The 27470-nt window shown below is 53.5% G+C and overlaps 2 protein-coding genes across 2 annotated transcripts in view; one reads left to right on the plus strand and one right to left on the minus strand.

The window, feature by feature from the left end:
* LOC140913644 (uncharacterized) overlaps window positions 1–19403 on the plus strand; it is a 90721-nt gene extending 71318 nt beyond the window's left edge. Inside the window, 3 exon segments of the mRNA XM_073350384.1 lie at window positions 10939–11917; window positions 13738–13740; window positions 17594–19403. Of these exon segments, the coding sequence (XP_073206485.1) occupies window positions 10939–11917; window positions 13738–13740; window positions 17594–18730 (2119 nt within the window). The 3' untranslated portion in view covers window positions 18731–19403.
* Window positions 19404–23221: 3818 nt separating this feature from the next.
* The window catches only part of ITGAL (integrin subunit alpha L), a 28404-nt gene continuing 24155 nt past the window's right edge, over window positions 23222–27470 (minus strand). Inside the window, exons 28-30 of the mRNA XM_073350385.1 lie at window positions 26813–26908; window positions 26451–26561; window positions 23222–25729 (exon numbers count right to left, since the gene is read on the minus strand). Of these exons, the coding sequence (XP_073206486.1) occupies window positions 25583–25729; window positions 26451–26561; window positions 26813–26908 (354 nt within the window). The 3' untranslated portion in view covers window positions 23222–25582. The remainder of the gene's footprint in view (window positions 25730–26450; window positions 26562–26812; window positions 26909–27470) is intronic.

Genomic DNA, 27470 nt, shown 5'->3' on the forward strand with positions numbered 1-27470 from the left:
ACCAAAAAAAAATCATCTGTTTAAAATTAAATTTGAAATTGACAACCTTTGTTAAGGGTGAAATTTATGACAATCTCAAAAATAACATTAAGTGGAACATGTTTACTGCTGAGTTTTTAGACAGTCACACCACTGACGTGATATCTAAGGCCCTGGAAGCAAAGTTAGCTGAAATGCTAACCCAGCTTTGGACAGCAGTAGCTTCCTTGAAAGGTGGCAGAAAATATTTTCTTCATTTCAGTTTATTCAAATAGTTCAGTTAAAAAAGAAAACAAAACCCAAAAACTGTTTTTAAATGTACATTTTAAAAATCCAGTTTAAATTTTAAAAAAATCCCTATGGGGGTTTTTTGGTTTTGAAACAGCCATTGATAGGTTTTCACCTTGATTTTAGACCTACTTCAATCGAGAGAATCATAAACTGCTCATATTCTATTAAAGGAGAGATGGCAGCAAAATTCATCATACCAGTAATTTGTTGCGCCTTTTTGCTCAATCTTAAACAAACAAGTGTCTGAAACTCTAGTTAGTCTCTTTTATGAAGGCCCAGCTCAGAGGTGGTGGGAGGGGCAGGAATGCTGTCTCCCTCCCTGAACCAGTATCAGTTGCACAGGATATTGCCACAAAACCTACATTTTATTGACAAATCATCTCAGCCATTCCTCTTCTGCGCTTCCTGTTTTATAATCTTCAAATCTACAAAACCTTCCCCTTGACAGTCATTGCCCAGGGGTTGCTGCAGGCAGAGGAATCTGAGCAGTAACACTGTGACCTCAGTGGTAACTCGGCCACCTGTCGCTCACTGACTCCACTAACGCTGAGCATAGACCCTGACCCTGCAGCCTGCCTTGGGCATCGCTCCCACTGAAACCTGCAGGCTCATTTGCTGACTTACGCAAATCGCCCGTGGAGAGTCAGCACTGACTGGCTGAATTAACTCCCAAGTCACAACGCCCTTCAGCTTCCAGCACCAATGTAGGGGCACAGTGTGGAAATCAGGCTTTTCTGGCGGTGTTGTTTTCCAACTGTCACCAAAATCAACAAGGTTCTTCCCACTGATGCCTAGAAATTCCCTTAAATTTTGGAATGAATTGGATGTAGCCTTCCAAAATTATGGCCTTCCAGACAGACAAAGAAATGCCATTGAATTGAGCCTTAGACTCAGCTAAGAGTGCCTGAGTCTCCTCCCTATTAACTCAGCAATAGCCCCCCACTTGGCCGATCAGTGTGGAGACTCTCAGGCCTGGAGGCGGAGCATTCTCTACAGAGGGGCAAAAGCCAGCACTAGTCACCACAGGAGAGCACAATGGTGGAGATCATTATCAACGCAGAGTTCTAGCCCCACCTCTTTGTGAGGGTCTCCTACAATGACAGCTGGAGCACAGCCCCACCCTCCCCAGGAAGAAGAGCATCAGAAAGAAATGGAAGAGGAGCAAAGCCAAGAAGACACGACTTGATGAGACAAGAGGGAAGGAGGAAGAGAGAAGCAAAAAGGGACAAATTCCAAACGCCCCCAGCGAGTCTCAGATTCATAAATACCAAGCCCAGATGGAACCTCTCTGCTCTGACTTTCTGTTTCACAGCAGCCATAGAACGTCCCTCAAAATAATTCCCACAGAAATTAGAGCAGATTTTTTTTAGAAAAACACCTAATCTTGATTTTAAAAAGGCCATTTGTGGAGGATCCAGCACAACCCTTGGTGAATTGCTCCAAATCCTGAGGTTAAAAATGCTTGCCTTATTTCTATTGTGAATTGGTCTAGCTTCAACTTCCAGCCACTGTCTGCTTATAACCATTATCTGCTAAAGTGAAGAGCCCATTAGTACATATTTGTTCCCTTAGGCTCATCCTTAACCTTGTCTTTGATTGAGCTCCTGTAGTCTGTCAGCACAAGGCATGTGTTCTAACCCTTTCATCGTTCATGTGGCTCTTCTGAGGACCCTCTCCAATTGATCAGTATCTGTCTCAAATTGTGGACACCAGAAATGGACACAATATTCCAGGAGTGGCTGCACCAGTGCCCAGTACCGAGAGATATGGAACCTCTCTGCTTCTACCTGAGAAGCTGCTAGGATAGAGTCCCCCATCTTGTACAGAGAGCCTGTATTTTTTCTTACCTTCTACACAGATGATGATTTCTTTCAACTAAATCCACAGGGAAATGCAAAAACTCCCAAAGAATCTCCTCCACCCCAATCCTCTCCTTGTCCTGACCGAGAGACTGCGAGATGGAGGCTTGCTGCAGCAAGGCTACAGGGGTCTCTGAGGTTCCCCCTGCCCCGTATCCCTGTCCTGCCGGGCTGTTGTCAAGGGAGCTCTGTGAGGTCACAGCCGCCTCATCGCTTTTGCCCAATAGGCTGAGTTCCTGCCAAAGGCCTGTGTGAAGTCACTGCCACGCTCTCCTTTCCCTTGCAGGCCTGATGTCTGCCCCTGGCCAGCCCGGCTGGATGTTTGAGCTGCACCCTGGATCACCCCACTTGCTCATTATTGATTCTGGGGAGCAAGCAGGCCACCCAATAAAACAGCAGAGCCTGCTCCTCACCCCACCCTGAGTTTTCCATACAGACATAGATTGTGAAACAATTCAATCTCCTAATCCGGCCTCTATTTCAGCGGCTATGAAATGTCACACACTTACCACCATATTAAGCCCAACTGCTTGAAATTCACTAAAAGGCACCTTCCAGAATGGTAACCAGTTGTGATGTGAGGGTACCAGGAAACAGAGAATCCACCTCTTCCCTGGTTAATTTGTTCCAGGGTGGTTTGTTTGTTGGTGGCTGTGTTCTGTACCCTTGTGATCCCCATGCTGAACCTCCTGATCTACAGCCTGAGGAACAAGGAGGTGAAGGACGCCTTGAGACAGAGACAGATTTACAATGAAACACAGGGTGCCCAGGCACAGGGCCCCCCAGTGAGAGGGGGCCCCAGGGCTGGGCAGCTGCGGGGGCAGAAGTTTGATCCTGCCAGCTCCTGGGGTTCCTGCTGCAGGCTCCGCCCCAAACCAGCAACTAAGCTCCCCTCCCCGCCTCCTCCCCGAAACGTGCCGCGTTCCCGCCCCTTCCTCTCCCGCTCCCTCCCAGTGCTTCCCCCGCTGCCGAACAGCTGTTTGCCGGCGTTCAGGTGGCTCCGGGAGGGAGGGGGAGGAGCAGGGCCGCAGGGGGCTGGGAACGGAGGCGGAGAAGAGGCGGAGGCGGGGCCTTGGGGAAGGGGGTGGAATCGGGGCAGGGCAGACCAAAGGCAGGGCCCCCGTACTCCCCCTACACATACCCCACCCAGCCCCCTGCCATGAGCCACTCAGGGCAGGGGGCTGGGGGTGTGGGCTGAGGTTGTGGGGGTGCTCCCAGCCCCCTGCCCTGACTCTGCACCCTCTCACAAATCCCCAGCCCCCTGCCCTCCCTGACTGCTGCAGCCCCCCACATACCCAGCCCCCCCACCCCATGCCCTGAATCCTGCACCCCCCTACATCCCCACCCCTAACCTGAGCACCAAATGGGAACTCCAGCACTCCCTCACACACTCCCAGCCCTGACTCCTGCAGCCCCCTCATACACCCCCTGCCTCCTGCCCACCCTGACTCCTGCCGCCCCCCCACATCCCCACCTGCACCCCTCGCAACAAACGGGAGCTGCCCCAGGTCAGCGTTCCACACCCCAACCTCCTTCCCCAACCCTGAGCCCCCTCCCACACCCTAACTCCTGGTTAGACCCTGCACCCCAACCCTCAGCCTGCACCTGCAGCCTAACTCCCTCCCAGACCCTGCACCCTCAGCCCTGAGCCTCCTCCTGCACCCTAAGTCCTGGCCAGACCCTGCACCCCAAATTTTTTTACATTTTCTTTTCATAAAGCGCTTTTATCCAAAGTGCTTTACAGTAGTTAGCTAACGGTAGAAACAATATTTGGAAAGATCATTAAGTGGTCCGCTGCGACCCTCAGCAATCTTCAAGTGGTCTGTGGAAAAATAAGTTAGACTACAAAAACAGTTAAGTACCTCACTTTATTTTCATTTACTTCATTTGACTTATAGGAGGAGGATGAAGAAAAAGAAAGAATGAAAAACGGGAGCGGGGGGGAGAGATAAGAGAGAATGTTCTCTTTCTTGGCTGGGTCCCAAGGAGGGGCCCCAATAACTCTAAATCCGCCACTGCCCCCAACCCCTCCCGCCCGCCGGAGGGCCCCGCAGATCGGCACCTGCCCCTCCCTGCCGCAATCAGCTGTTTTGCGGCGTGCAGGGAGGCCGGGAGGGAGGAGCAAGGACGCGGCGCGCTCGGGGGAGGAGGTGGGACTGGGTGGGAGGAGGCGGGGCTGGGACAGGGCCTGGGGTAGAGCTGGGGTTCGAGCACCCACCAGCACTTTGAAAAGTCGGCACCTGTGGCTAAACCCGCTTGCAATGGGTTCCATGCTCCCTGGCTCTTCCGCAGCTGCCGCCTGTGGGGTTAATAGGCCTCCAGCAAGGGGACTGTTGGCTCCTGACTGAAACTCAGTGGGGCTTTTGGTTGCCATCTCCCTGTGCCAAAAGAAAGGGGAACGGTCAATGAGTAGGGCTCTACCAAGTTCACGGCCGTGAAAAACGCATCACAGACCGTGAAATCTGGTCTTTTATGTGCCCTGTACTGTACAGATTTCACAGGGGAGACCAGCGTTTCTCAAATTGGGGCTCCTGACCCAAAAGGGAGTTGCAGGGAGGTCACAAGGTTATTTTAGGGGGATCAGGGTAGTGCCACCCTTCCTTCTGTGCTACCTTCTGAGCTGGGTGGCTGGAGAGTGATGGCTGTTGTCTGGGCACCCAGCTCTGAAGGCCGCACCCTGCCACCAGCAGCGCAGAACTAAGGGTGGCCATACCATACCATGCCACCCTTACTCCTGCATTGCTGCCTTCACAGCTGGGTGGCCAGAGGGTGGCGGCTGCTGACCGAGGGCCAAGGGCTGCAGGCAGCAGCGCAGAAATAAGAATGGCCTGGTATGGCATTGCCACCCTGACTTCTTCGCTGCTGCTGGCGGTGGCTCTGCCTTCAGAGCTGGGCTCCCCGCCAGCAGCCGCCGCTCTCCAGCTCCCAGCTCTGAAGGCAGGGCCGCCACCAGCAGCTGCACAGAAGTAAGGGCAGCAGGACCGCAACCCCCCCCTACAATAACCTTGTGACCCCTCCCCACAACTCCTTTCTGGGTCAGGACCCCTACATTGACACCACCGTGAAATTGCAGATTTAAATAGCCGAAATCATTTAAATTTGATTTTTAAAATCCTATGACTGTGAAATTGACCAAAATGGACCATGAATTTGGTAGGGCCCTACCAATGAGAAATCAAGGTCCCCAGGGCCAATGGGGAGAAGCCAACGCTCCAGCTCGGCCTGATTGACAGGGCAAGCAGGCTAATGAGGGAGTCAGGAGCCCGGGGCCTGTCCTCAGGGTGAGCTGGAGCTGACGGAGGCGGGGCAGAGCTGCCCAGCAGCCAGAACCAGAGGGGCCAGAGAAGCAGCCCAGGGGAGCTCAGGGGAGCTGAGCCAGAGCCGAACAAGAGCAGCGCTGAGGCAGATGGAGCTGGAGCAGCCACGTGGATGGGGAGCCAGGGCTGAGCTACAGCGGGGAGCTACGGACCCAGAGCTGGGGAGCAGACGCCGGCCATGGGCCGCTGGGAAGTGCGAGTGGAGGCCCTGGGCAGGGAGATGCCACCAGACAAAAGGACTTGCAGGCCGGACTTCAGGGGCACCATTTAGGGAGGGCAGCAGGGGCACCTGCTTTCCCTGCCCCTGAGTTTTGTACCACATTTGGTGAAGTCTGCAGCAGGAGGGAAGATGCTGACCCCCATTCCCCCGCCCCGCTGCTGCCCTATTCCACTGCTGTCTGCAGCTGCCACGCTGCCCCCGCTCCCCCACCATGGAGCCACTGCTGGCCAAGCTGCTCAGGACCGGGAGCCTGCCTCCTGATCTGCTGCACAGAGCTCGGTGGGGGCTGATGTCAGGGTGTCCCCCTGCCCATGTAACCAGTCTCCATTGAGCTGGGGTGCGGGGACAGAGCCTGTCTTGGCTGGTGCCTCTGGCTCTGATGTGGGAGTTGCTGCTGTACTGAACAAGCTTTCAGGCTCCTGAGTGCTCGGCTTAAAGAGACAGCTGGCTGACACACTCACTCAGGCACATGCTCACTCCCCCCGCAACACACACCCAGTCTCCCTCGCACTCCCCGCCCAACAAACACACACTCACACGCAGTCTCCCTCACATGCGTCCCACAACAGACACGCTTTCTCTCTTTCTCACACACATTTGTAGTGGTGCTATTATTACATCGGGATACTTCCTGTCAAAACGTACATATGTTCTCTGCCATTTTATTTTGTCAACGTTCGCTAAGGATTACAGTGCTGTTACTTTACAGTTTTTTGCCTGGTCTGTGCATTTCACAATTTTATTTCTCTCTTATGATTAAATTTAATTCTGAGCAGTGAGTTCTAAAATGCCAAACCTGTCCTGGCTGGAGTAATTATCCTTATTACTTTTATTACCAAATTATGCTTTTGTCATTCATTGATTAAAGTGGTACAATCAAATAATAATATCCTTCTAGAATGTAAATTTATCTTGTACTCGCCTTAGCAGAGCCAGTTTAAAACAACATTAGCTAAACACAGAACCTTAGACGCTGCAGATGAAGGTCGCTTATTTTCAAATTGTATTTTTAGTTATCTCTGTAAAATAACTTAAAATTTGTACAAAAATTAATGTGGTTCCAAGTAATGATGGAGTCAAATGTTAGTGAGTTACGTACATGATTTACATTGGTAAACATAAATGCCAAAATAATTAGAAAAATAAATTTGTTTCCTTAATAAAAGAGGGGAAAAAACTTAACCACGCATGTTAAAATTAAATACGTTTTTAGTGGAGTGAAAAACAGATGACTAAAATGGAGTGGATAATGGCCGTAACACAGAGTGTGTCTGTTAGAGAAAGTAAGCAGATTTTATTTATCTCTACTAAAGATAGTGCACAAAGTATCAAACTTGTGTTTCTGATATCTGTGTCAAGGCTCCAAAACCGATACCTCAAGCTTTGGGATTGGGACTATCTTGCTGTGTTATCTCCTGATTGATTTAAATTTGCAAAAAAATATATACAAACACCAATTAAAGCCATATTTTAAGTTTATATTAGGGCTGTCAATTAATCGCCATTAATTCACGCGATTAAACGCAAAAAATTAATCGCAATTTAAAAAATGTATCGCAATTAATCGCCGTTTTATTAAATATTTTGGATATATTTTCATATATACTGTATTTTGTGTTGTAATTGAAATCAAAGTGTATCTTATTTTTGATTACAAATATTTGCACTGTAAAAATGATAAACAAAAGAAATAGTATTTTTAATTCACCTCATACAAGTGCTGTCGTGCAATCTCTTTGTTGTGAAAGTTCCACTTACAAATGTAGATTTATTTCTTTTTGTTACATAACTGCGTTAAAAAATTTACAGGAAATAATGCTACCCGCTTCTTGTTTACAATGTCACCTGAAAGTGAGAACAGGCATTCACATGGCAATGCTGTAGCCGGCGTCGCAAGATATTTAGGTGCCAGATGCGCTAAAGATTCATATGTCCGGGACTACCATTCCAGAGGACATGCTTCCATGCTGATGACGCTCATTAAAAAAAAAAATGTGTTAATTACATCTATGACTGCACTCGTTGGGGGAGAATTGCATGTCCCCTGCTCTGTTTTACTCACATTCTGCCATATATTTCATGTTTTAGCAGTCTCAGGTGATGACCCAGCATGTTGTTCGTTTTAAGAACACTTTCACTGCAGATTTGACAAAACACAAAATAAGATACTAATGTGAGATTTCTAAAGATAGCTACAGGACTCAACCCAACGTTTAAGAATCTGAAGTGCCTTCCAAAATCCGAGAGGGACGAGGTGTGGAGCATGCTTTCAGAAGTCTTAAAAAAGCGACACTCCGATGCAGAAACTACAGAACCCGAACCACTAAAAAAGAAAATCAACCTTCCGCTGGTGGCATCTGTCTCAGGTAATGAAAATGAATATGCGTCGGTCCACACTGCTTTGGATTGTAATTGAGCAGAACCCGTCATCAGCATGGACGCATGTCCTCTGGAATGGTGATTGAAGCATGAAGGAACATATGACTCTTTAATGCATCTGGCATGTAAATATCTTGCGACGCCGGCTACAAACAGTGCCAGGCGAACGCCTGTTCTCACTTTCAGGTGACATTGTAAACAAGAAGTGGGCAGCATTATCTCCTGTAAATGTAAACAAAGTTGTTTGTCTGAGCAATTGGCTGAACAAGAAATAGGCCTGAATGGACTTGCAGGCTCTAAAATTTGACATTGTTTTATTTTTGAATGCAGTTTTTTACAGTGCAAATATTTGTAATCAAAAATAAATATAAAGTGAGCAGTGTACACTGTATTCTGTGTTGTAATTGAAATCAATATATCTAAAAATGTAGAAACCGTAAAAATATTTAAATAAATGGTATTCTATTGTTTAATCATGCAATTAATCATGATTAATTTGTTTAATCTTGCGATTAATTTCAGTTAATTTTTTTCATCACTTGACTGTCCTAGTTTTTTCCTTTCTTTATATAGGAATTAGATAGGAACACTATCAGCTAATTTCTAAGTTATTATCTGCAAAATACCTAGAGTTTTCAGGTGCCTAGTAGCCCCTGGAATCACGGTTAAAGTTGTCATGCCTCCCCCACCCCCAAAAAATCTGAAATGGTGTCCCTGCCAGACTTGGAGGGGGGATGTGAACCGGACAGGAGGGCTGACACTGGGAAGAAGAGTCCTGCCACCTAGATCCTGAGGGCATGTGGCCACCACCAGAGCAGGTGTCTGACCCATGGTGTCACCGCAGCACAGCCAGGGCCTAGGAAGGAGGCCTGGGATGTGTGAGGAACAGACTGTGACCTTTCCTTACATCCCAAAGACTGCTGTTTGTGGTGTCCCCTTGCCCCAAGGGTGGGATTACTTGTTTCCTTTAACATTTCTTTAGCCTTAAATTTTTTTCTTTAATTTTTTGTTTGTTTAATAAACTGTATTTGCTTTGAATGATATGTATTGATCGGTGAGTCAGGGAAGTGTCTGGTGTGAAGAGAGCACCCTGGAATGGGGACACCTTTGTCCCCATCCTAAGTGACCACGACAAGACTGGGAATCAAGCCGCCCAGGAATCCTGGGTCCAAGCTTGTTGGGTTTGCGAGGACTCTGCCATATGGGAGGAAGGAAGGGGAGTCCTTGAAGTCAGGCAGGCCTAAAAGTAAAGGGAGTTGGTAGCCAATTCTGAAACCAGGAAAGTTCCCCACAATAGCGGGACCATCCCCCTGCTAACACCACCCCAACCCCTTCCAGACCTGTGTGGGCTGGACACCCCATCATGACTGCAAAAAAAGACAGTTGTTACACAGTGTTTGGAGAGCTACAAATAATCCAGTTGATAATTCCACTGCTGGTAGGAGGCCTAGCCCTGAACAAGGGCAGGTTCAAAGGGAAGACTTGGATGTGAAGCTGTTCCTAGTGCTAATGACACCAAGTCAGATGCGCTCAATTAACTCAAACAAGAGCAAAGGTCTCACTGCCAAAAAGACATGTACACTGGAAAAGGTAGAGCTGGGATATCAACCTTTTCTTTTGGTCTTGAAAGAGGAACAGTTAAATCTGGACCTGGTAGAAGCTCAAACAAAGAGGGCTGCATTAACACTTTGTTAATTCATACTCATGAGAAAATCGGATACACCTTTCATAGAATCATAGAATATTAGAGTTGGAAGGGTCCTCTGGAGGTCATCTAGTCCAACCCCCTGCCCAGAGCAGGACCAATCCCCAACTAAATCATCCCAGCCAGGGCTTTGTCAAGCCTGACCTTAAAAACTTCTAAGGAAGGGGATTCCACCACCTCCCTAGGTAACACATTCCAGTGTTTCACCACCCTCCTAGTGAAAAAGTTTTTCCTAATATCCAACCTAAACCTCCCCCACTGCAACTTGAGACCACTACTCCTCGTTCTGTCATCTGCTACCACTGAGAACAGTCTAGATCCATCCTCTTTGGAACCCCCTCTCAGGTAGTTGAAAGCAGCTATCAAATCCCCCCTCATTCTTCTCTTCCGCAGACTAAACAATCCTAGTTCCCTCAGCCTCTCCTCATAAGTCATGTGTTCCAGTCCCCTAATCATTTTTGTTGCCCTCTGCTGGATGTTCTCCAATTTTTCCACATCCTTCCTGTAGTGTGGGGCCCAAAACTGGACACAGTACTCCAGATGAGGCCTCACCAATGTGGAATAGAGGGGAACCATCACGTCCCTCAATCTGCTGGCAATGCCCCTACTTATACATCCCAAAAGGCCATTGGCCTTCTTGGCAACAAGGGCACACTGTTGATTCATATCCAGCTTCTCGTCCACTGTAACCCCTAGGTCCTTTTCTGCAGAACTGCTGCCGAGCCATTCGGTCCCTACTCTGTAGTGATGCATGGGATTCTTCTGTCCTATGTGCAGGACTCTGCACTTGTCCTTGTTGAACCTCATCAGATTTCTTTTGGCCCAATCCTCTAATTTGTCTAGGCCCCTCTGTATCCTATCCCAACACTCTAGCGTATCTACCTCTCCTCCCAGTTTAGTGTCATCTGCAAACTTACTGAGAGTGCAATCCACACCATGCTCCAGATCATTAATGAAGATATTGAACAAAACCGGCCCCAGGACCAACCCTTGGGGCACCCCGCTTGATACCAGCTGCCAACTAGACATGGAGCCATTGATCACTACCCGTTGAGCCCGACAATCTAGCCAGCTTTCTATCCACCTTATAGTACATGGCAGAGGGGCATTGCTGGCACATGATGGCATATATCACATTGGTAGATGTGCAGGTGAACGAGCCCCTGATGGCGTGGCTGATGTGATGACCTGTGAGAGGAACTTCAGCCACAGCTCCAAACTCATGATCCACCAGAGGACCCATAGCAGAGAGCGGCCGTACAGTTGCCACCTGTGTGGGAAGAGCTTTGTGAGCAGTTTGCACCTGCTCAGCCATCAGCAGGTCCACACAGGTGAGCAGCCCTACAGGTGCGAGGAGTGTGGGAAAAGGTTCCTCTGGAACTCCAAGCTGATCAGCCACCAGAAGACCCACACAGGGGTCAAACTCCATCGCTGCTCCCAATGTGGAAAAAGGTTCAGCCAGAGCTCGACTCTGATGAGACACCAGAAGATCCACACAGGACAGAAGCCCTACAAGTGTCCCCATTGCGGGAAGAGCTTCGGTGAGCGGTCCAATCTGCTCACCCATCAGAAGACCCACCTGGGTTACAGATCCTACTTCTGCCCTGAGTGTGGACAGAGCTTCAGACAGAGCTCCAACCTGATCCGGCACCAGCGCATCCACACTGGGGAGCAGCCTTACAAATGCTCTGACTGCAGGAAAGGCTTCAACCAGAACTCGGACCTCATGAAACACTGGAGGATCCACATGTCAGAGAGGCCCTATAGTTGCCCCCAGTGTGGGAAGAGCTTCAGCCAGAGCTCAACCCTGATTCAGCACCAGAAAACCCACATAGGAGAGAGACCTCATAAATGCCCTAAGTGTGGGAAGAGCTTTAGCCAGAACTCAGCCCTGATCAAACACCAGAGGAGCCACATGGGAGAGAGACCCTATAAATGCCCCGAGTGTGGGAAGAGCTTTGGTCAGTGCTAAATTCTCACTCAGCACCAGGAGACCCACACTGGGGAGAGATCCTATAAATGCCCCATGTGCCAGAGACGGTTCAGCCGGAGCTCCAACTTCATCGAGCACCAGAGAGTCCACTTGGGCAAGAGACCCTATAAATGCCTGGAATGTGGGAAATCCTTCAGCCAGAGCTCCCACCTTGTCCAGCATCAGAGAATCCATGTGCAGGAGGAGCCAACCATGGATCTGCCTTACATTAGTAGGGCCCTACCAAATTCACGGCCGTGAAAAATGTATCAGGAACCGTGAAATCTGATTTCCTCTGTGAAATCTAGCGATTGTAGGGGCAGGGCTGGCCTTACAGGTGGACAAATGGGCAACCGCCAAGGGCCCCATGGTCGGGGGGTGCCAGGGTAACCCCCCACCCCACACACAGCCAGCCCAAGCAGCTGGAGCCCTTTAACTCCCAAGTGCTAGGCTCCAACTGCTAGGCCTGGATGGGCTGGAGAGGGACAGGACTTCCTCTTCCTCTGCATGGGCTACTCCCAAGGTCGGGTCAGACCCGTCTCTGGGAACCTCCCCTGGCTGCAGGAAGCTCCGCGGCCGCTGGCTGGGAGTTCAGCGCTGCAGGCAGTGTGGCCACCGGCAGCAGCGCACCCGTGAGTGCGGCACGGCACAGCATGGTACTGCCACCACCCGTCGGTCTGCGCTGCTGCTGGCAGCGGCGCTGCCTTCAGAGCTGGGTGCCCGGCCAGCAGCTGCCCTCTGGCTGCCCAGCTCTGAAGGCAGCAGTACAGAAGTAAGAGTGGCAATATCATGACCCCCCTCCAACAACCTTCGAACCCTCCCCCCCCGAACCCTGGTTTGGGTTGGGACCCCCAAGGTTACAACACCGTGAAATTTCAGGTTTAAATATCTGAAACCGTGAAATGTATTACGATTAAAATCCTGTGACCATAAAATTGACGGAAATGGACCGTGAATTTGGTAGGGCCCTATACATTAGGCATGACTCATGTTAAAGACACTGTATTATTACAATAGCACCTGGACGCCCCAGCTGAGATCAGCGTCCCCATTATGCCAGGTGCCGCACAGATCCTGACTGGGAGCAGGTTCCCAAGTGCCAGGTGCCACACAGATCCTGACTGGGAGCAGGTTCCCAGGTGCCAGGTGCCAGACAGATCCTGACTGGGAGCAGGTTCCCAGGTGCCAGGTGCCGCACAGATCCTGACTGGGAGCAGGTTCCCAGGTGCCAGGCACTGTACAGTCCCTTTCTGAGATAAAGGCCTCCATTGTACCAGGCCCGACACAGACCCTGACTGAAATCAGTGTCCCCACGGTGCACTGCACAAACACACAATAAGTCAGTCCCTGCCCCAAAGAGCTCACAGCCTAAATAGACGAGACAGGGAAAGTGAGGACTGTTTCCTCCATTTTATAATAGAGAGACAGAAAGACTAAGGGTAACATTTGTAAAAGCGGCTAAGAGACTTAGGAGCCTAAGGCCTGGTCTACACTACAAAGTTTTGTTGGCCTAGCTGTGTCATCTGGGATTGTGAAAAAAATCCGTGCCTGGATCAGCTGATATAGCTGTGCCAGCAGAACCCCTGGTGTAGACACAACTATCCTGATAGAAGAGGGCTTCTGTTGGCATGTTCGGGTAGATGGTGTAGCTATTCTTCCGACAGCTTACACCGTGTTTCCACTAGGGGGCGCTGCTGGTATAGCTATACTAGCCAAGGCTCTGTGGTGTAGACAAGCCTTAAGTCCCATGTCAAAAGTGAATTAGGCACCTAAGTCTCATTGAAAGGCTCCTAAGTGTCTCATCCGCTTTTGAAACTGTGATTTAGGCTCCTCAGTCACTTTTCAAGCATTTACCCCAGGAATCGATCCCAGCTCTCCTGAGTCCCGGTACAATACCTTTCTCTACAAGGTCATCCTGCTTCGCTTCCTTTTCTGAGCGGACAGAGCCACTAGTGTTGATGGGACCGAAAGCACACTCCCACGCTGAGCTCAGGGGGGTGAGAGGCAGGTTCCAGACTGTCAGAGCACTGGCTACGATAAAGGCTGAATGCTCGGGTAAAAAAGGCCCAGCGCAGGGCTTGGCATCCAAGTACAGACTCCAAAGAGTCACAAGACTGTTGGTTGATTCCTGAGATTCAGGGCCTGATCCAATTCCCATCACAATCAGTGGGCCAGAGCCTCAGCTGGTGTCAACTGGCATCGCCCCATTGATTCCGGTGGATCTACAGCCCATTCTAGGGTGACCAGATGTCCCAATTTTATAGGAACTGTCCCGATATTTGAGGCTTTTTCTTATATAGAAGCCTATTACCCACCCCCCCCCCACCCCCTGTCCCGATTTTTCACAGATGCTGTCTGGTCACCCTGGCCTATTCACACCAGCTGGGGATCTGGGCCAATGAGAACCTTTCCACTAATTCCAATGGGTGTTGGAACAGCCCTGTAAGTAACACACCCTCCCCCTGTGACAGAAAAATGCAGGCCTGGCCCTGTTTGAAAGCAGCTGTTGAATTCTGTTTTGTTCATGATTCTTGGATTCTCTGTCTTCTTGTGCGATCGGGGAGCTGTATCCTTTCCCCTCCTAGCCCCACCACAGATCCACGTGATCAGCAAGACACCTGACTGGCCAATGGCGTTAGTATCTTCGGAGACTCCAATCAGGGACGCAAATGGCCCCATGCTCTGCCGTAATGACTTTGGACGAGAGGCCGGTTGTATCTGTCGTTTGCAAAGACCCCAATAAATAAAATCTGGTTTTGTTTCATATGGAAAATGCTTCGTTTCAAGATTGGGAGACTAGCGGAAAGACTAATTAATTACTCTTATTATTGTTAACCTTAACAGATCTTAATGGCCTCCTGTAAGATCAGGGCTCCATTGTGCCAGGTGGGACGCAGACACAGAATAAGAGATAATGGAGGCCCTAAAGAGGTTAATATGAGATAGCAAAGGGCAGGAGCAGGGTGACCAGATGTCCCGATTTTATAGGGACAGTCCCGATTTTGGGGTCTTTTTCTCACATAGGCACCTATTACCCCCACCTCCTGTCCCGATTTTTGACACTCGCTGTCTGCTCAGCCTCGGCAGGAGGGAAACACCCACAAAGAGAGGAATGATTTGCCCAAGGTCTCACAATAGTTGAGCGGTAGAGTCAGGTACGCAGGAACCTCCCAGACCAAGGGTGGCCAACCTGAGCCCGAGAAGGAGCCAGAATTTACCAATGTACATTGCCAAAGAGCCACAGTTATACGTCAGCAGCCCCCCATCCGCCCCCCCACCCCGCTCCCAGCGCCTCCCGCCCACCTGCAGCCCCGCCAATCAGCGCCTCCCCCTCCCTCCGGCACCTCTCAATCAGCTGTTTCGTGGCGTGCAGGAGGCTCTGGGGGGGAGGAGCGAGGTCACGGCAGGCTCAGGGGCGGGAAGGGGTGGAGTGGGGACAGGGCCTGTGGCCGAGCCAGGGGCTGAGCAGTGAGCATCCCCCGGCACATTGGAAAGATGGCGCCCGTAGCTCCAGCCTACGCTGACCGGACATCCCGATTTTGGGGTCTTTTTCTTACATAGGCTCCTATTGCCCCTCACCCCGTGTCCCAATTGTTGACACTTGCTATCTGGCCACCCTACTCCAGCCCCGGAGTCGGTGCCTGTACAAGGAGCCGCATCTTCACTTCTGAAGAGCCGCGTGCGGCTCCGGAGCCAGAGGTTGGCCACCCCCGGCCCGGACAATAAACCCAGCCAGCTTTGCTACATTGATAATAAAGGGACATCCGTTGTGTGCGGCACACGGACCCTGCCTCGGCGTTTACAACCTTTGGAACCAAGAGTGGGGAGCTGAGAAGAGCCGTGCTCCCCCCCAGAGGTGGTTGCTGGGAAGGTATTGCCAGGTAAACAGCCCCTGCGCCCCACCCCAGGGGCCACTGCAATTCAGCATCCGGCAAGGGATCCCTGAATATCGAGCCCACACCCCAGGGGCTGCTGCATTTCAGCACCCGGCGAGGGACCCCTGAATACCCAGCCCCCACCCCAGGGGCTGCTGCATTTCAGCACCCGGCGAGGGACCCCTGAATACCCAGCCCCCACCCCAGGGGCTGCTGCATTTCAGCACCCGGCGAGGGATCCCTGAATATCCAGCCCCCACCCCAGAGGTGGCTGCATTTCAGCACCCGGTGAGGGACTCCTGAATACCCAGCCCCCACCCCAGAGGTGGCTGCATTTCAGCACCGGGCGAGGGATCCCTGAATACCCAGCCCCCACCCCAGAGGTGGCTGCATTTCAGCACCCGGCGAGGGATCCCTGAATACCCAGCCCCCACCCCAGAGGTGGCTGCATTTCAGCACCCGGCGAGGGATCCCTGAATACCCAGCCCCCACCCCAGAGGTGGCTGCATCTTCAGCCAAGACCTAGGTAGGATTTGCAAGGCGTCCAAAAGGCTCTTCTGTGGCAGACGTTGAAGACATACGGGAGGCTTTTGGACTGGGACCTCTGCAGTGATGGGACAGGGCCCCCCCGCATCATCCCCCACCCCAGGGTGAGCTCTCGCCCCTCTTCCCTGGGAAAAGCTGCCCCCCAGCCGCAACCAGCGGAGCTCCTCAGGCCGCGGGCTCCTCGCAAGGACTCGGAAGTTGCCGCCAAGGGGTCTGAATAACGCAGGGACCTTCCTGTTCCCAGCTGCCCCCTCGGAAAGCGGCGGCGGCGGCGGCGGGGTCCCAGCGCGCCCGGCCCCCGGGGGAGCCCCGCCAGCGGCGCGCCGGGCAGGGGAACCCGCAGGGCCGGGCTGGGGGGATCGGAGCCAAATGGGGGCTAGAGAGACCCCCCCCCAGCCGGGCTGCGGGATAAACCTTTGTGTGTAGCAAATAGCCGCTGTTTCCTTCCCCCCGCATGGAGCCAGGGGACGAGCCGGGGCTCCCGGATCGCCAGGGCTCCCCGGGAAGGGGGATCCGCAGAGGCGCCCGCACCGGTGAGGAATGAGCGAAGGGGGGAGCCCCAGTCCCGCCAGCGGCTGGGTTACACTCGCCCCCCGTCCTTCCCCGGAGCTGGGGGGGTCCTGCCGGCCGGCCGGGCTTGTCCGGCCTGGGGCAGACCCGGGAGCTTGGGAAGGGGCCGCAGAGAAGAGGACGCGCCGGGGGGCGATCGCTGCTGCTCTCCGAAGCCGGCCGGACGCCTGGGTTCTATTCCCGCGCCCCCCCACCCAACTCCGCCTCTGGCCTCGGCTGCGGGGCCCTGGGGAGCCGCCTCCCTGCTCTGGGCCTCCCTTTCCCCGTCACTTCTTGGCTCTCTAGGTTGTGAGGGCAGGGACTGTTTCTCGGGGGGGTGCGAGTGCAGTGCCTGGCAGGAGGGGGCCCTGACTTTAGCCGGAGTCTGTGCAGTGCAAGGCCTAAATGGGGCCCCAGATCTGAGTCAGGGTCTGTGCAGCGCCTGGCAGGAGGGGGCCGTGATTTTAGCCGGAGTCTGTGCAGTGCGCGGCGTAATGGGGCCCCAGATCTCAGTCAGGGTCTGTGCAGCGCCTGGCGTAATGGGGCTCTGGTCTCAGTCTCATCTCTGAGCAGCACTGAGCAGGACGAAGCACGTCAGAGCAGGGTCTGGGGGGCTCTGGCTGTGGGATTGGTACAAATGTTGATTTCTTTGTAGCCAAGCCCTTTGCCATCCCCTCTCCTGGGCACAGCCCTGTCTGGACTCTCTCGCTCTCTTCCAGCAGGTGCCGGGACAGAGGAGGAGAATCCCCAGCCGGAAGGACCTGCAGGAACGGAGTCTCGCGGGATGTCCCAGAGCCCTGCCTGGGGAGACACCATTTGCGTGGGACGGCAGCCGGGAGATCCCGCAGGGGAGACCCCTGAAGGGTCAGAGGGCCCCGAGCTGCTTCCCAAACCCCTCAAGGGGCAGAAATCCACCCTCTGCCCCGACTGCGGGAAGAGCTTCGGGAACAGCTCGCACCTGGCCCGCCACCGCCGCACGCACACGGGGGAAAAGCCCTACGCCTGCCCCGAGTGCGGCAAGAGCTACCGGCAGGACTCGCACCTGGCCCAGCACCGGCGCTCCCACACCGGCGAGCGCCCCTACCAGTGCACCGAGTGCGGCAAGGCCTTCGCCCAGAGCTCCAACCTCATCATCCACCAGCGCACCCACACGGGCGAGCGGCCCTACACCTGCGGGGAGTGCGGGCGCAGCTTTGGGCACAGCTCGGACCTGGCCCAGCACCGGCGGGTTCACACGGGGGAGAAGCCCTTCCCCTGCCCGCAGTGCGGCAAGCGTTTCGCCCAGAGCTCCAAGGTGGCCCAGCACCAGCGCTTCCACACCGGCGAGCGCCCCTTCGGCTGCCCGGACTGCGGCAAGGCCTTCCGGCTCAGCGCCGACCTGCTGCGGCACCGGCGTGCCCACACCGGCGAGAAGCCCTACGGCTGCGCCCAGTGCGGCAAGCGCTTTGTGGAGAGCTCCCACCTCCTCCGGCACCAGCGCACCCACCGGGGCGAGCGGCCCTACCGCTGCCCGCAGTGCGGCCAGGGCTTCAGCCAGAGCTCCAACCTCGCCCAGCACCAGCGCACCCACCGGGGCGAGCGGCCCTACGTCTGCGGCGACTGCGGCAAGGCCTTCGGCGTCAGCTCGGCGCTGCTGCAGCACCAGCGCACCCACACCGGCGAGCGGCCCTACCGCTGCCCCCAGTGCGGCAAGAGCTTCCGCGTCTCCTCCACCTACAACATCCACCGGCGCACCCACACCGGGCTCAAGCCCTACGCCTGCGCCGACTGCGGCAAGGCCTTCAGCCGCAGCTCTGCCCTGCTCCAGCACCAGAGCACCCACACCGGCGAGCGGCCCTACCGCTGCAGCCACTGCGGGAAGGGCTTCGGGCAGAAGGCGGCCATGGCCCAGCACCAGAGGACTCACCTGGGCCAGGAGCCGACTGGAGTGATCCCGCTGGGGGACTGGGGCGCGTCCCAGCTCGGACAGAGCCAGCGGGAGGAGGCGGAGGAGGAGGGTGATGAGCCAGGAAGCAAGGAGAGCACCGGGCTGGGGTGACTGGGACCAGGGCACCGGGAAGGGAATATGTACCTGGCGGGGCAACGAAGGGAAAAGTGGAAGCTGCAGTGGACGCTGAGGGGATTGGTAGTAGGAGGATCACTGTGATGGTTCGAGGCGGCCTGGTTCAAGCTCCCGGGTAGAAGGGGAGGGGACTACGTGTCTGTGGGGAACAGGTGGCAGGGGACAGGAAGGGCCGCACGTGTCTGGGGGGAATGGGAAGGGCCGTACGTGTCTGGGGGGAACATAAGAATATAAGAACGGCCCTACTGGGTCAGACCAAAGGTCCATCTAGCCCAGCGTCCTGTCTACCGACAGTGACCAATGCCAGGTGCCCCAGCGGGAATGCACAGAACAGGCAATCATTGAGTGATCCATCCCCTGTCGCTCATTCCCAGCTTCTGGCAAACAGAGGCTAGGGACACCATCCCTGTCCATCTTGGCTAATAGCCATTGATGGACCTGTCCTCCATGAATTTATCTAGTTCTTTTTTGAACCCTGTTATTGTCTTGATCTTCACAACATCATCTGGCAAGGAGTCCCACAGGTTGACCGTGCATTGTGTGAAGAAATACTTCCTTTTGTTTGTTTTAAACCTGCTGCCTATTAATTTCATTTGGTGACCCCTAGCTCTTGTGTTATGAGAAGTAGTAAACAACGCTTCCTTATCTACTTTCTCTACACCTGTCATGATTTTATAGACCTCAATCATATCTCCCCTTAGCCGTCTCTTTTCCAAGCTGAAAAGTCCCAGTCTTATTAATCTCTCCTCATATGGAATCCGTTCCAAACCCCTAATAATTTTTGTTGCCCTTTTCTGAACCTTTTCCAATTCCAATATGTCTTTTTTGAGATGGGGCGACCACATCTGCACACAGTATTCAAGATGTGGGCTTACCATGGATTTATATAGAGGCAATATGATATTTTCTGTCCTGTTATCTATCCCTTTCTTAATGATTCCCAACGTTTTGTTCGCTTTTTTGACTGCCACTGCACATTGAGTGGATGTTTTCAGAGAACTATCCACAATGACTCAATGGTCTCTTTCTTGAGTGGTAACAGCTAATGTAGACCCCATCATTTTATATGCATAGTTGGGATTGTGCTTTCCATTGTGCATTACTTTGCATTTATCAACATTAAATTTCATCTGCCATTTTGTTGCCCAGTCACCCAGTTTTGTGAGATCCTTTTGTAGTTCTTCACAGTCTGTCTGGGTCTTAACTATCTTCAGTAATTTTGTATCATCTGCAAATTTTGCCACCTCACTGATTACCCCTTTTCTCAGATCATTTATGAATATGTTGCATAGGACTGGTCCCAGTACAGACCCCTGGGGGACATCACTGTTTACCTCTCTCCATTCTGAAAACTGACCATTTATACCTACCCTTTGCTTCCTATCTTTTATCCAGTTACCAATCTGTGAGAGCACCTTCCCTCTTATCCTGTGGCAACTTACTTTGCATAAGAGCCTTTGGTGAGAGACCTTGTCAAAGGCTTTCTGAAAATCTAAGTACACTGTATCCACTGGATCCCTTGGTCCACATGCTTCTTGACCCCCTCAAAGAATTCTAGTAGATTGGTGAGGCATGATTTCCCTTTACGAAAACCATGTTGACTCCTCCTCAACAAATTATGTTCATCGATATGTCTGACAATATTGTTCTTTACTATAGTTTCAACCAGTTTGCCTGGTCCTGAAGTCAGGCTTACAGGCCTGTAATTGCGGGGATCACCTCTGGAGCCCTTTTAAAAAATTGGCATCACATTAGTTATCCTCCAGTCATCTGGTACAGAAGCTGATTTAAATGATAGGTTACCTACCACAGTTAGTAGTTCCACAATTTCATATTTGAGTTCCTTCAGAACTCTTGGGTGATACCATCTGGTCCTGGTGACTTATTGCTGTTTAATTTATCAATTTGTTCCAAAACCTCCTCTAATGATACCTCAGTCTGGGACAGTTCCTCAGATCTGTCACCTAAAAAGAATGGCTCAGGCTTGGGAATCTCCCTCACATCCTCAGCCATGAAGACCGATGCAAAGAATTCATTTAGTTTCTCCACCCTCCTCCGATGGGAACAGGCGGCGGGGGTCGGGAAGGGCAGTACGTGTCTGGCGGGGTTGGGATGGGCAGTACCTGTCTGGGGAGAATGGGCGGAGGGGCATGGGAAGGGCGGTATGTGTCTGGGAGGACCGGGTGGCACGGGTCGGGAAGGGCCGTACGTGTCTGGGGGGAAGTTGCGAGGGTCGGGAAGGTCAGTACGTGTCTGTGGGGAACAGGCGGTGGGGGATGGGAAGGGCCGTACATGTCTGAGGGGAATGGGAGGAGGGGGACAGGAAGGGCCGTGTCTGGGGGGGGATGTGCGTGGGGAGACAGGAAGGATGGTACGTGTCTGGGGGGGGACGGGAGGAGGGGGATGGGAAGGGTGGTACATGTCTGAGGGGGATGGGAAGGACGGTATGTGTCTGTGGGGGACGGGTGGAGGGGGACGTGAAGGACAGTATGTGTCTGGGGGGGACGGGAGGAGGGGGATGGGAAGGGTGGTACGTGTCTGGGGGGGACGGGAGGAGGGAAGGACGGTACGTGTCTGGGGGGACAGGAAGGGCAGTACGTGTCTGGGGGTGATAGGAAGGACGGTACATGTCTGGGGGGAACGGGCGGCGGGGGATGGGAAGGGTGGTACGTGTCTGGGGGGGACAGGAAGGACGGTACGTGTCTGGCGGGGACGGTAAGGACGGTATATGTCTGGGAGGGATGGGAAGGGTGGTACGTGTCTGGCGGGGATGGGAAGGACGATAAGTGTCTGGCGGAGACGGGAAGGATAAGTGTCTGGCGGGGGACGGGAAGGACGGTACGTGTCGGGGGGGAACGGGCAGCGGGGGATGGGAAGGATGGCACGTGTCGGTGGGACGGGTGGTGGGGGACGGGAAGGACGGTACGTGTCTGGGGGGGATGGGAGGAGGGGGATGGGAATGGTGGTACATGTCTGAGGGGGACGGGTAGTGGGGGACGGGAAGTACGGTATGTGTCTGTGGGGGATGGGTGGAGGGGGACGGTACGGACGGTACGTGTCTGGGGGGGACGGTACGGACGGTACGTGTCTGGCGGGGACGGGAAGGACGGTACGTGTGTGGGGGGGACGGGAAGGACGGTACGTGTGTGGGGGGGACGGGAAGGGCGGTACGCGTAACCCAGTGAGAGCAGCGCTCTTTCCCCCGCGAGCAGCGGCCAGGGCACGTGTTGGCTGGTGGAGCTCGTCGTGGCGCTCAGAGCGTGGGGTCTTGTGCCTTAAGATCCAGCGGTCTTATGTTCAAGTCCTGCTGCTGCCAGCCCCGCCCCAGCCTCTCTCGTCTGAGGCCTGGCTTCGCGGCTGAAATAGCCCAGCCTCTTGCTTGGAGCCTTGGCTTGAGCAGCGGGTGCTCTCCCCATGTCGTCCGTGCTGGCCCCCCTGCTGTGCTGCAGGGAGCAGGGCGGGGGCCCCGTAGGGGATGTTTTCCCCCTCCAGTCAGTGCTGACCTTGGAGCCCTGCCAGGGGGCATGGAGCTGCTGTTTCTCAGGTGAGACATCAAACTGAGATCCTGACTCGTTTGCAGCCATTAAGAATCCCCAGCATCAGGACATCAACCTCCCCTCACACCCCCCCCCCCCCCCCCCCCGCAGTCTCAGTGATGTACGGGATTCTCCACTTCCTGGCCCAAACCGTTGCTGTGCTCTGTTAATATTGCTTTTTGCAACACACTACCCCAGAGGTGGCTGCATTTCGCTGGAGATGTGAAGGGAAACCCCTCTTGGGTCTGGAGCTCGACACTAACAGGGGGGTTGTAGAACGTACCTGATGGCTGTTTGAGAGCGTTAACTACGTGAGTGGAAAGCGTTATAATCACTAGTATTTTATTAGCCCAGTAAGAACTGGGCTCAGTGTACGATTGCCGCATTTAAAGAGACGAGCCGGGGAGGCTTTGTGTGTCCAACACACTTTCCAGACCCTTTCTCCTGATTTCCTAGTAATTTGTATTACTCGCTAGTTCCTGGCTAGGTGATCAGTGTCACCCTGTTGGGGCCCCTCTTCCCACCTCCCCAATCCCAATGCTCTGCATTCACCCAGCTGTGGCCCTGGAGTCCCCGTTGCCGGGGCAGGAGTTATAACTATGGCCCTACCTAAATTAATGGCCACGAAAAACGTGTCACGGACTGTGAAATCTGGGCTTATGTGAACTTTTACCCTATGCTATAAAAGTATCCTATAGTACAGGGTGACTGTATACAGAAGTACACAGTGCTTCTCAAACTGGGGTTCCCTACCCAAAAGGGGGGCGCAAGGCTATTGTAGAGGGGTCACAGTATTGCCACCCTTACTTCTGTGCTGCTGCTGGCTGCAGCGCTGCCTTCAGAGCTGGGCACCTGGCCAGCAGCCGCTGCTCTCCAGCCACCCAGCTGTGAAGGCAGCACAGAAGTAAGGGTGGCAATACCGTGACCCCCTACAATAGCCTTGGGGACCCCCCTTTTGGACCGGGACCCCCGGTTTGAGAAACACTGAGTCTTAAGGGCTTTGCATGTTTATCTTTTGCTGTTTTTAAATGCACATTCATGTTTTGTTCCAACACCATTAAATTTAAGATTTAAATATCTGAAACCGGGACAGTCAAGATTTTTAAAATGCCATGACTGTGAAATTTACGAAAATGGACCGTGAATTTGGTAGGGCCCTAGTTATAACAGCCCCGTATGTGTCAAAGAAACAGCCTGGCTTGGGGGTTTCCACAGTTTGTAGACAAGAGATTTACCTCACTTGGAAATTGGTATTGACCCATGTGGGTTAAAGATCAGCCCCCTCGCAATGGAAATTTAGTGTGTGCCTGAGAGAGACACCCACATGATCCCAGAATGGCTCTTACTCCCCTCTAGTGTCTGGTCTGAGTATTGAGGTCCTTTAGCTCAGGCACCAGAGATGGGTGCTTATAGGTGCCAGGGTTCAACCCTGCCAGCGGACGGAGCAGTCGTTGCTTGGGTGTCAAAGCAAGGGCCCTGCTCCCATGAAATTCCACCAAAGTTGGGGTACTCTGGAGGTGGATATACAAAGAGATGTAGGGCTTTGGATGCTCAAAAGCGCACCTAACCTGCACAAAGGACACCTGGGGGGAGCTTAGGACTGGTCGCTCATTAGCAGCCCACTGGTTAGAGCACTCCCATGGGATGTAGGAGACCTAGGTTGGAATCCCCACTCTCCCTGATCTGCAGCAATGACCTTAAACCACATCTTCCCAGGGGAGTTCCCTAGCCACTGGGCTATAGGGTATTCTAGTGTGGGAATCCCTCCCACTGAAGCTTTTCACTTGGTTTAAATAGTTATGGGAGCAGGGGCTTGAGGCACCTAACAAAAGGAAGATCAGCTTTCCTTCCCTGTATCAGGAAATTCTTGATCCTCACCCTGCCACTGCAAGATGGATTCATAGATTCCAAGGCCAGAAGGAACCATTGTGATCATCTAGTCTGACCTGTGAAATCACGGGGGTGGGGGAAACAGGTCAGAGACCTTCCCTGAAATAATTCCTGGTCAAATTAGAGAAGATTTTTTTTTAAAAAAAATCCAATCTTGATTTAAAAATTGGGAGGGTAGAGAATCCATCACAGCCCTTGGCAAATTGGTCCAATGGTTAATTGCTCTCACTGTTAAAAACTGACACCTTATTTCCAGTCTGAAGTTGTCTAGCTTCAACTTCTGGCCTTGGGAACTTGTTATACCTTCTTCTGCTAGATGGAAGAGCCCACTAACAAATAGTTGTTCCCACTTATAGACTGTGATCAAGTCACCCCTTAACCCTCTCTTTGTTTGAGCTCCTGAAGTCTCTCACTGTAAGGCAGGTTTTCTAATCCTTTACTCATTCTCGTGGCTCTTCTTTGAACCCTCTCCAATTTATCAACATCCTTCTGGAATTGTGGGCACAGGATTCCAGCTGTGGTCGCCCCAGTGCCGAATACAGAGGTAAAACCACCTCTCTACTCAGAGGCCTCTGAGAGCAAGAGCAACTTCAAGCGAAGAACAGGGAAAGCGAAAATCCACGAGGCGATGGAAGCATCAGCATCCAGTGTCGCATACTCGCAGAAGACAGATACATCAGTAAGTGCGCGAGGTGATAAATAGATGAGCATTTAGTCGGCTCCAGGAACGGAGAGTTCACGAGTGTGGGGGCTGGGCCTAGATTAATAGTCGACAGTCACTATTAAAGCCGTGTTCCCAGTCACCTGTTGAAGTAGATGTGGCTCCACAAATGCTTTCTTACATGCCATGTCTGGCTGCCCAGAACCACTGGACCTTGGTGAGCGTGGCGCTAATCCAGAAAAGGGGTTCTCGCCTGACTGCAGACGCTGTTCATATCTCACGGGGATTTTTTTCCCCCTCTTCGTCACTGAGGTGGATGGGGCAGCTGCTGAGGAGAGGTGCTGGCCGGGAGGCCTGGAGAAACGATGTCCTTCCCTGAGCACAGGGGGAGCTGCCCAACACATGCTGCCCCCGTGCCTCGCCTTAGCCTGGGGGAGAATGGACCTTGGTATCCATGGCCCGCTCTGCCCCCCGGTCTCTGTGCTGTGGCTGCCGGCGAGGGGGGCTCAGGTCCTGGGGACACCCATTCTACCAGGAGCAGGATGGAGCCACCCCCGCCACAAGGACAGGGATAGACATGAGTCTGCAAAGGCATAGCTGCTGTGATCCTCCTTCGGGCCACTGGGGGACACTGGCGAGGGCAGGGCCCCGGCTGAGCATGAGGCAGTCCTAGGGGCAGGTGGGGATGGAGGGAAGAGAAGGAGGTCTCGGATTCATGGTCCAGGGGGTGGGAGGGTCTGGTCATTCACTGGGAGCATCTATGGTGAGTGCCTCCTTACAATCTTCACCTGCCTTTCCCTCATTGCTGACTTCTGCAGGTGCCGCCCCGTTCCCAGCCGCTGGCTCATGGTCCATCATGTCCTTGTAATTACGCTTGAAGAAACCACACTGCCAGGAAAAGGGAAAACCACCACTGATTGACTAGGGGACTAGAGAAACTCTCTCTGACCCATGCTGGGGTTGAATTGGAGCTGGTGCTCGCCCTAGAGGGGAAAGGCCCTGTGTCCCATTCCCTGCCCCTCTGAGCCAACCATCTCCCGTGCCCTGGGGTTGGATTGGAGCCAGTGCCCCCGAGACGGGAAAAGCCCCATGTCATGGAATATCAGGGTTGGAAGGGACCTCAGGAGGTCATCTAGTCCAACCCCCTGCTCAAAGCAGGACCAATCCCCGATTTTTGCCCCAGGTCCCTAAATGGCCCCCTCAAGGATTGAACTCACAACCCTGGGTTTAGCAGGCCAATGCTCAAACCACTGAACTTTCCCTCCCCCGCCAAGCGGAGGCCCCATTCTCTCCTCTCTGTGACAGCCAGGTCCTCACTGTGGTTTCAACTGGGACATGGGATTCTTTTTCAGTTCCTCCCTTTTGCTGTTGGAGAGCGTTGCCTCCACCCCAGAGGTGGATGCATCTCCGGATGAGCGCTAAGGAGGTGATGCGGTCCCTCCAATGTCTGCCTGGGGCTTTGGGATCCCCTGGGGGAAATGTTGCTGGAGAAAGATTAAGCGATTTTATTGGCTGCTTCAGCAGGGAAACTCAGCACCCGGCGGGCTCCAATGCGCCACTTCTGAGTGAGCCAGAGTCCTATCGCCCAGCCAGTCCCTGCCGATCTCACCTTGTACAGGATGACGATGATCAGGATCAGTAGAAGCAGCCCCCCTACCCCGCTGCCTATGTAGACGTAGAGGTAATTCATCACGTGCAACAGCTCCACCTCCGTGGTGACCTGCAGGGGCAGACGCAGGGCATAACGGGAAATGCAGATGGGGCTGTAAGGGGGAAACCCCACCTGCCTCTGGGGAGGGAGGACTCAGTATGTGGGCTGAGCAGCCCTCGGGGAGGAGCCGAGCCCAACAAGACAGTTTGGGCTGGGTGGTGGGCACCGAATCCCAGACAGGTGGGGAGCAGGGCAGTGAAGTTCCAGCAGCTTGCTGCGGGCGGGGGGGGGGGGGGATATTTCACGCCCAAGATTATTACCTGGGATTGTGTGAATTCGTCGCTGTACTGGCTGACATATTTGCTGGTGTTGAAGCTGAACCACAGGGCAGTGCAGAACCGGGACCGGGAGGAAGTCTGGAGGGAGAGCAGGACACCAGGCCTCAGACACCCTGGCCCCCCACCTGTAATCTTATGGCAGGGGGGCAGAGCATGAGATGGGTCGATCCCGCCTCCATAGGGCAGCCTCACTGGCGCTCTCTGCCTTTCTTGGCACCTCTGGGGGGCATGAAGGCATCACACTAACACTGGAGGGCGCTCAGTCCCCCGCCAGGGGCTACGCTATGGACAGGGCTCGAGGTTTGACCTGTGAGATCAAGAAGCTTAATCTCTACAGCAGCTCCCAACTGAGAGCCCCCTTACCCAGGGGGGCCCAGCAGAAGAGCAGGAAACTCAGCCCTGCCCCCAACAGAGACATCAGGCCAGGGTGAGGGGCTCAGTCTCTTTGCTGAGGGGGTAGCGTAGGGCTTTGGATTCCCTCCCCTCCCCTGCCCCGAGCCAGCCAGTCTCTCCACCTGGGACTGGAGCAGACCTGGCACCCCCTAGAGGAGAAAGGTCCCGAGTCCCATTCTCTGCCCCCGTGAGCCAACCTGGCCTGGGGCTGGCTCAGTGATGGTGCCCCCTGGAGGAGAAAGGCCCT

Source organism: Lepidochelys kempii, chromosome 6 (assembly GCF_965140265.1).
Source record: "Lepidochelys kempii isolate rLepKem1 chromosome 6, rLepKem1.hap2, whole genome shotgun sequence".
Classification (NCBI taxonomy): Eukaryota; Metazoa; Chordata; order Testudines; family Cheloniidae; genus Lepidochelys; species Lepidochelys kempii.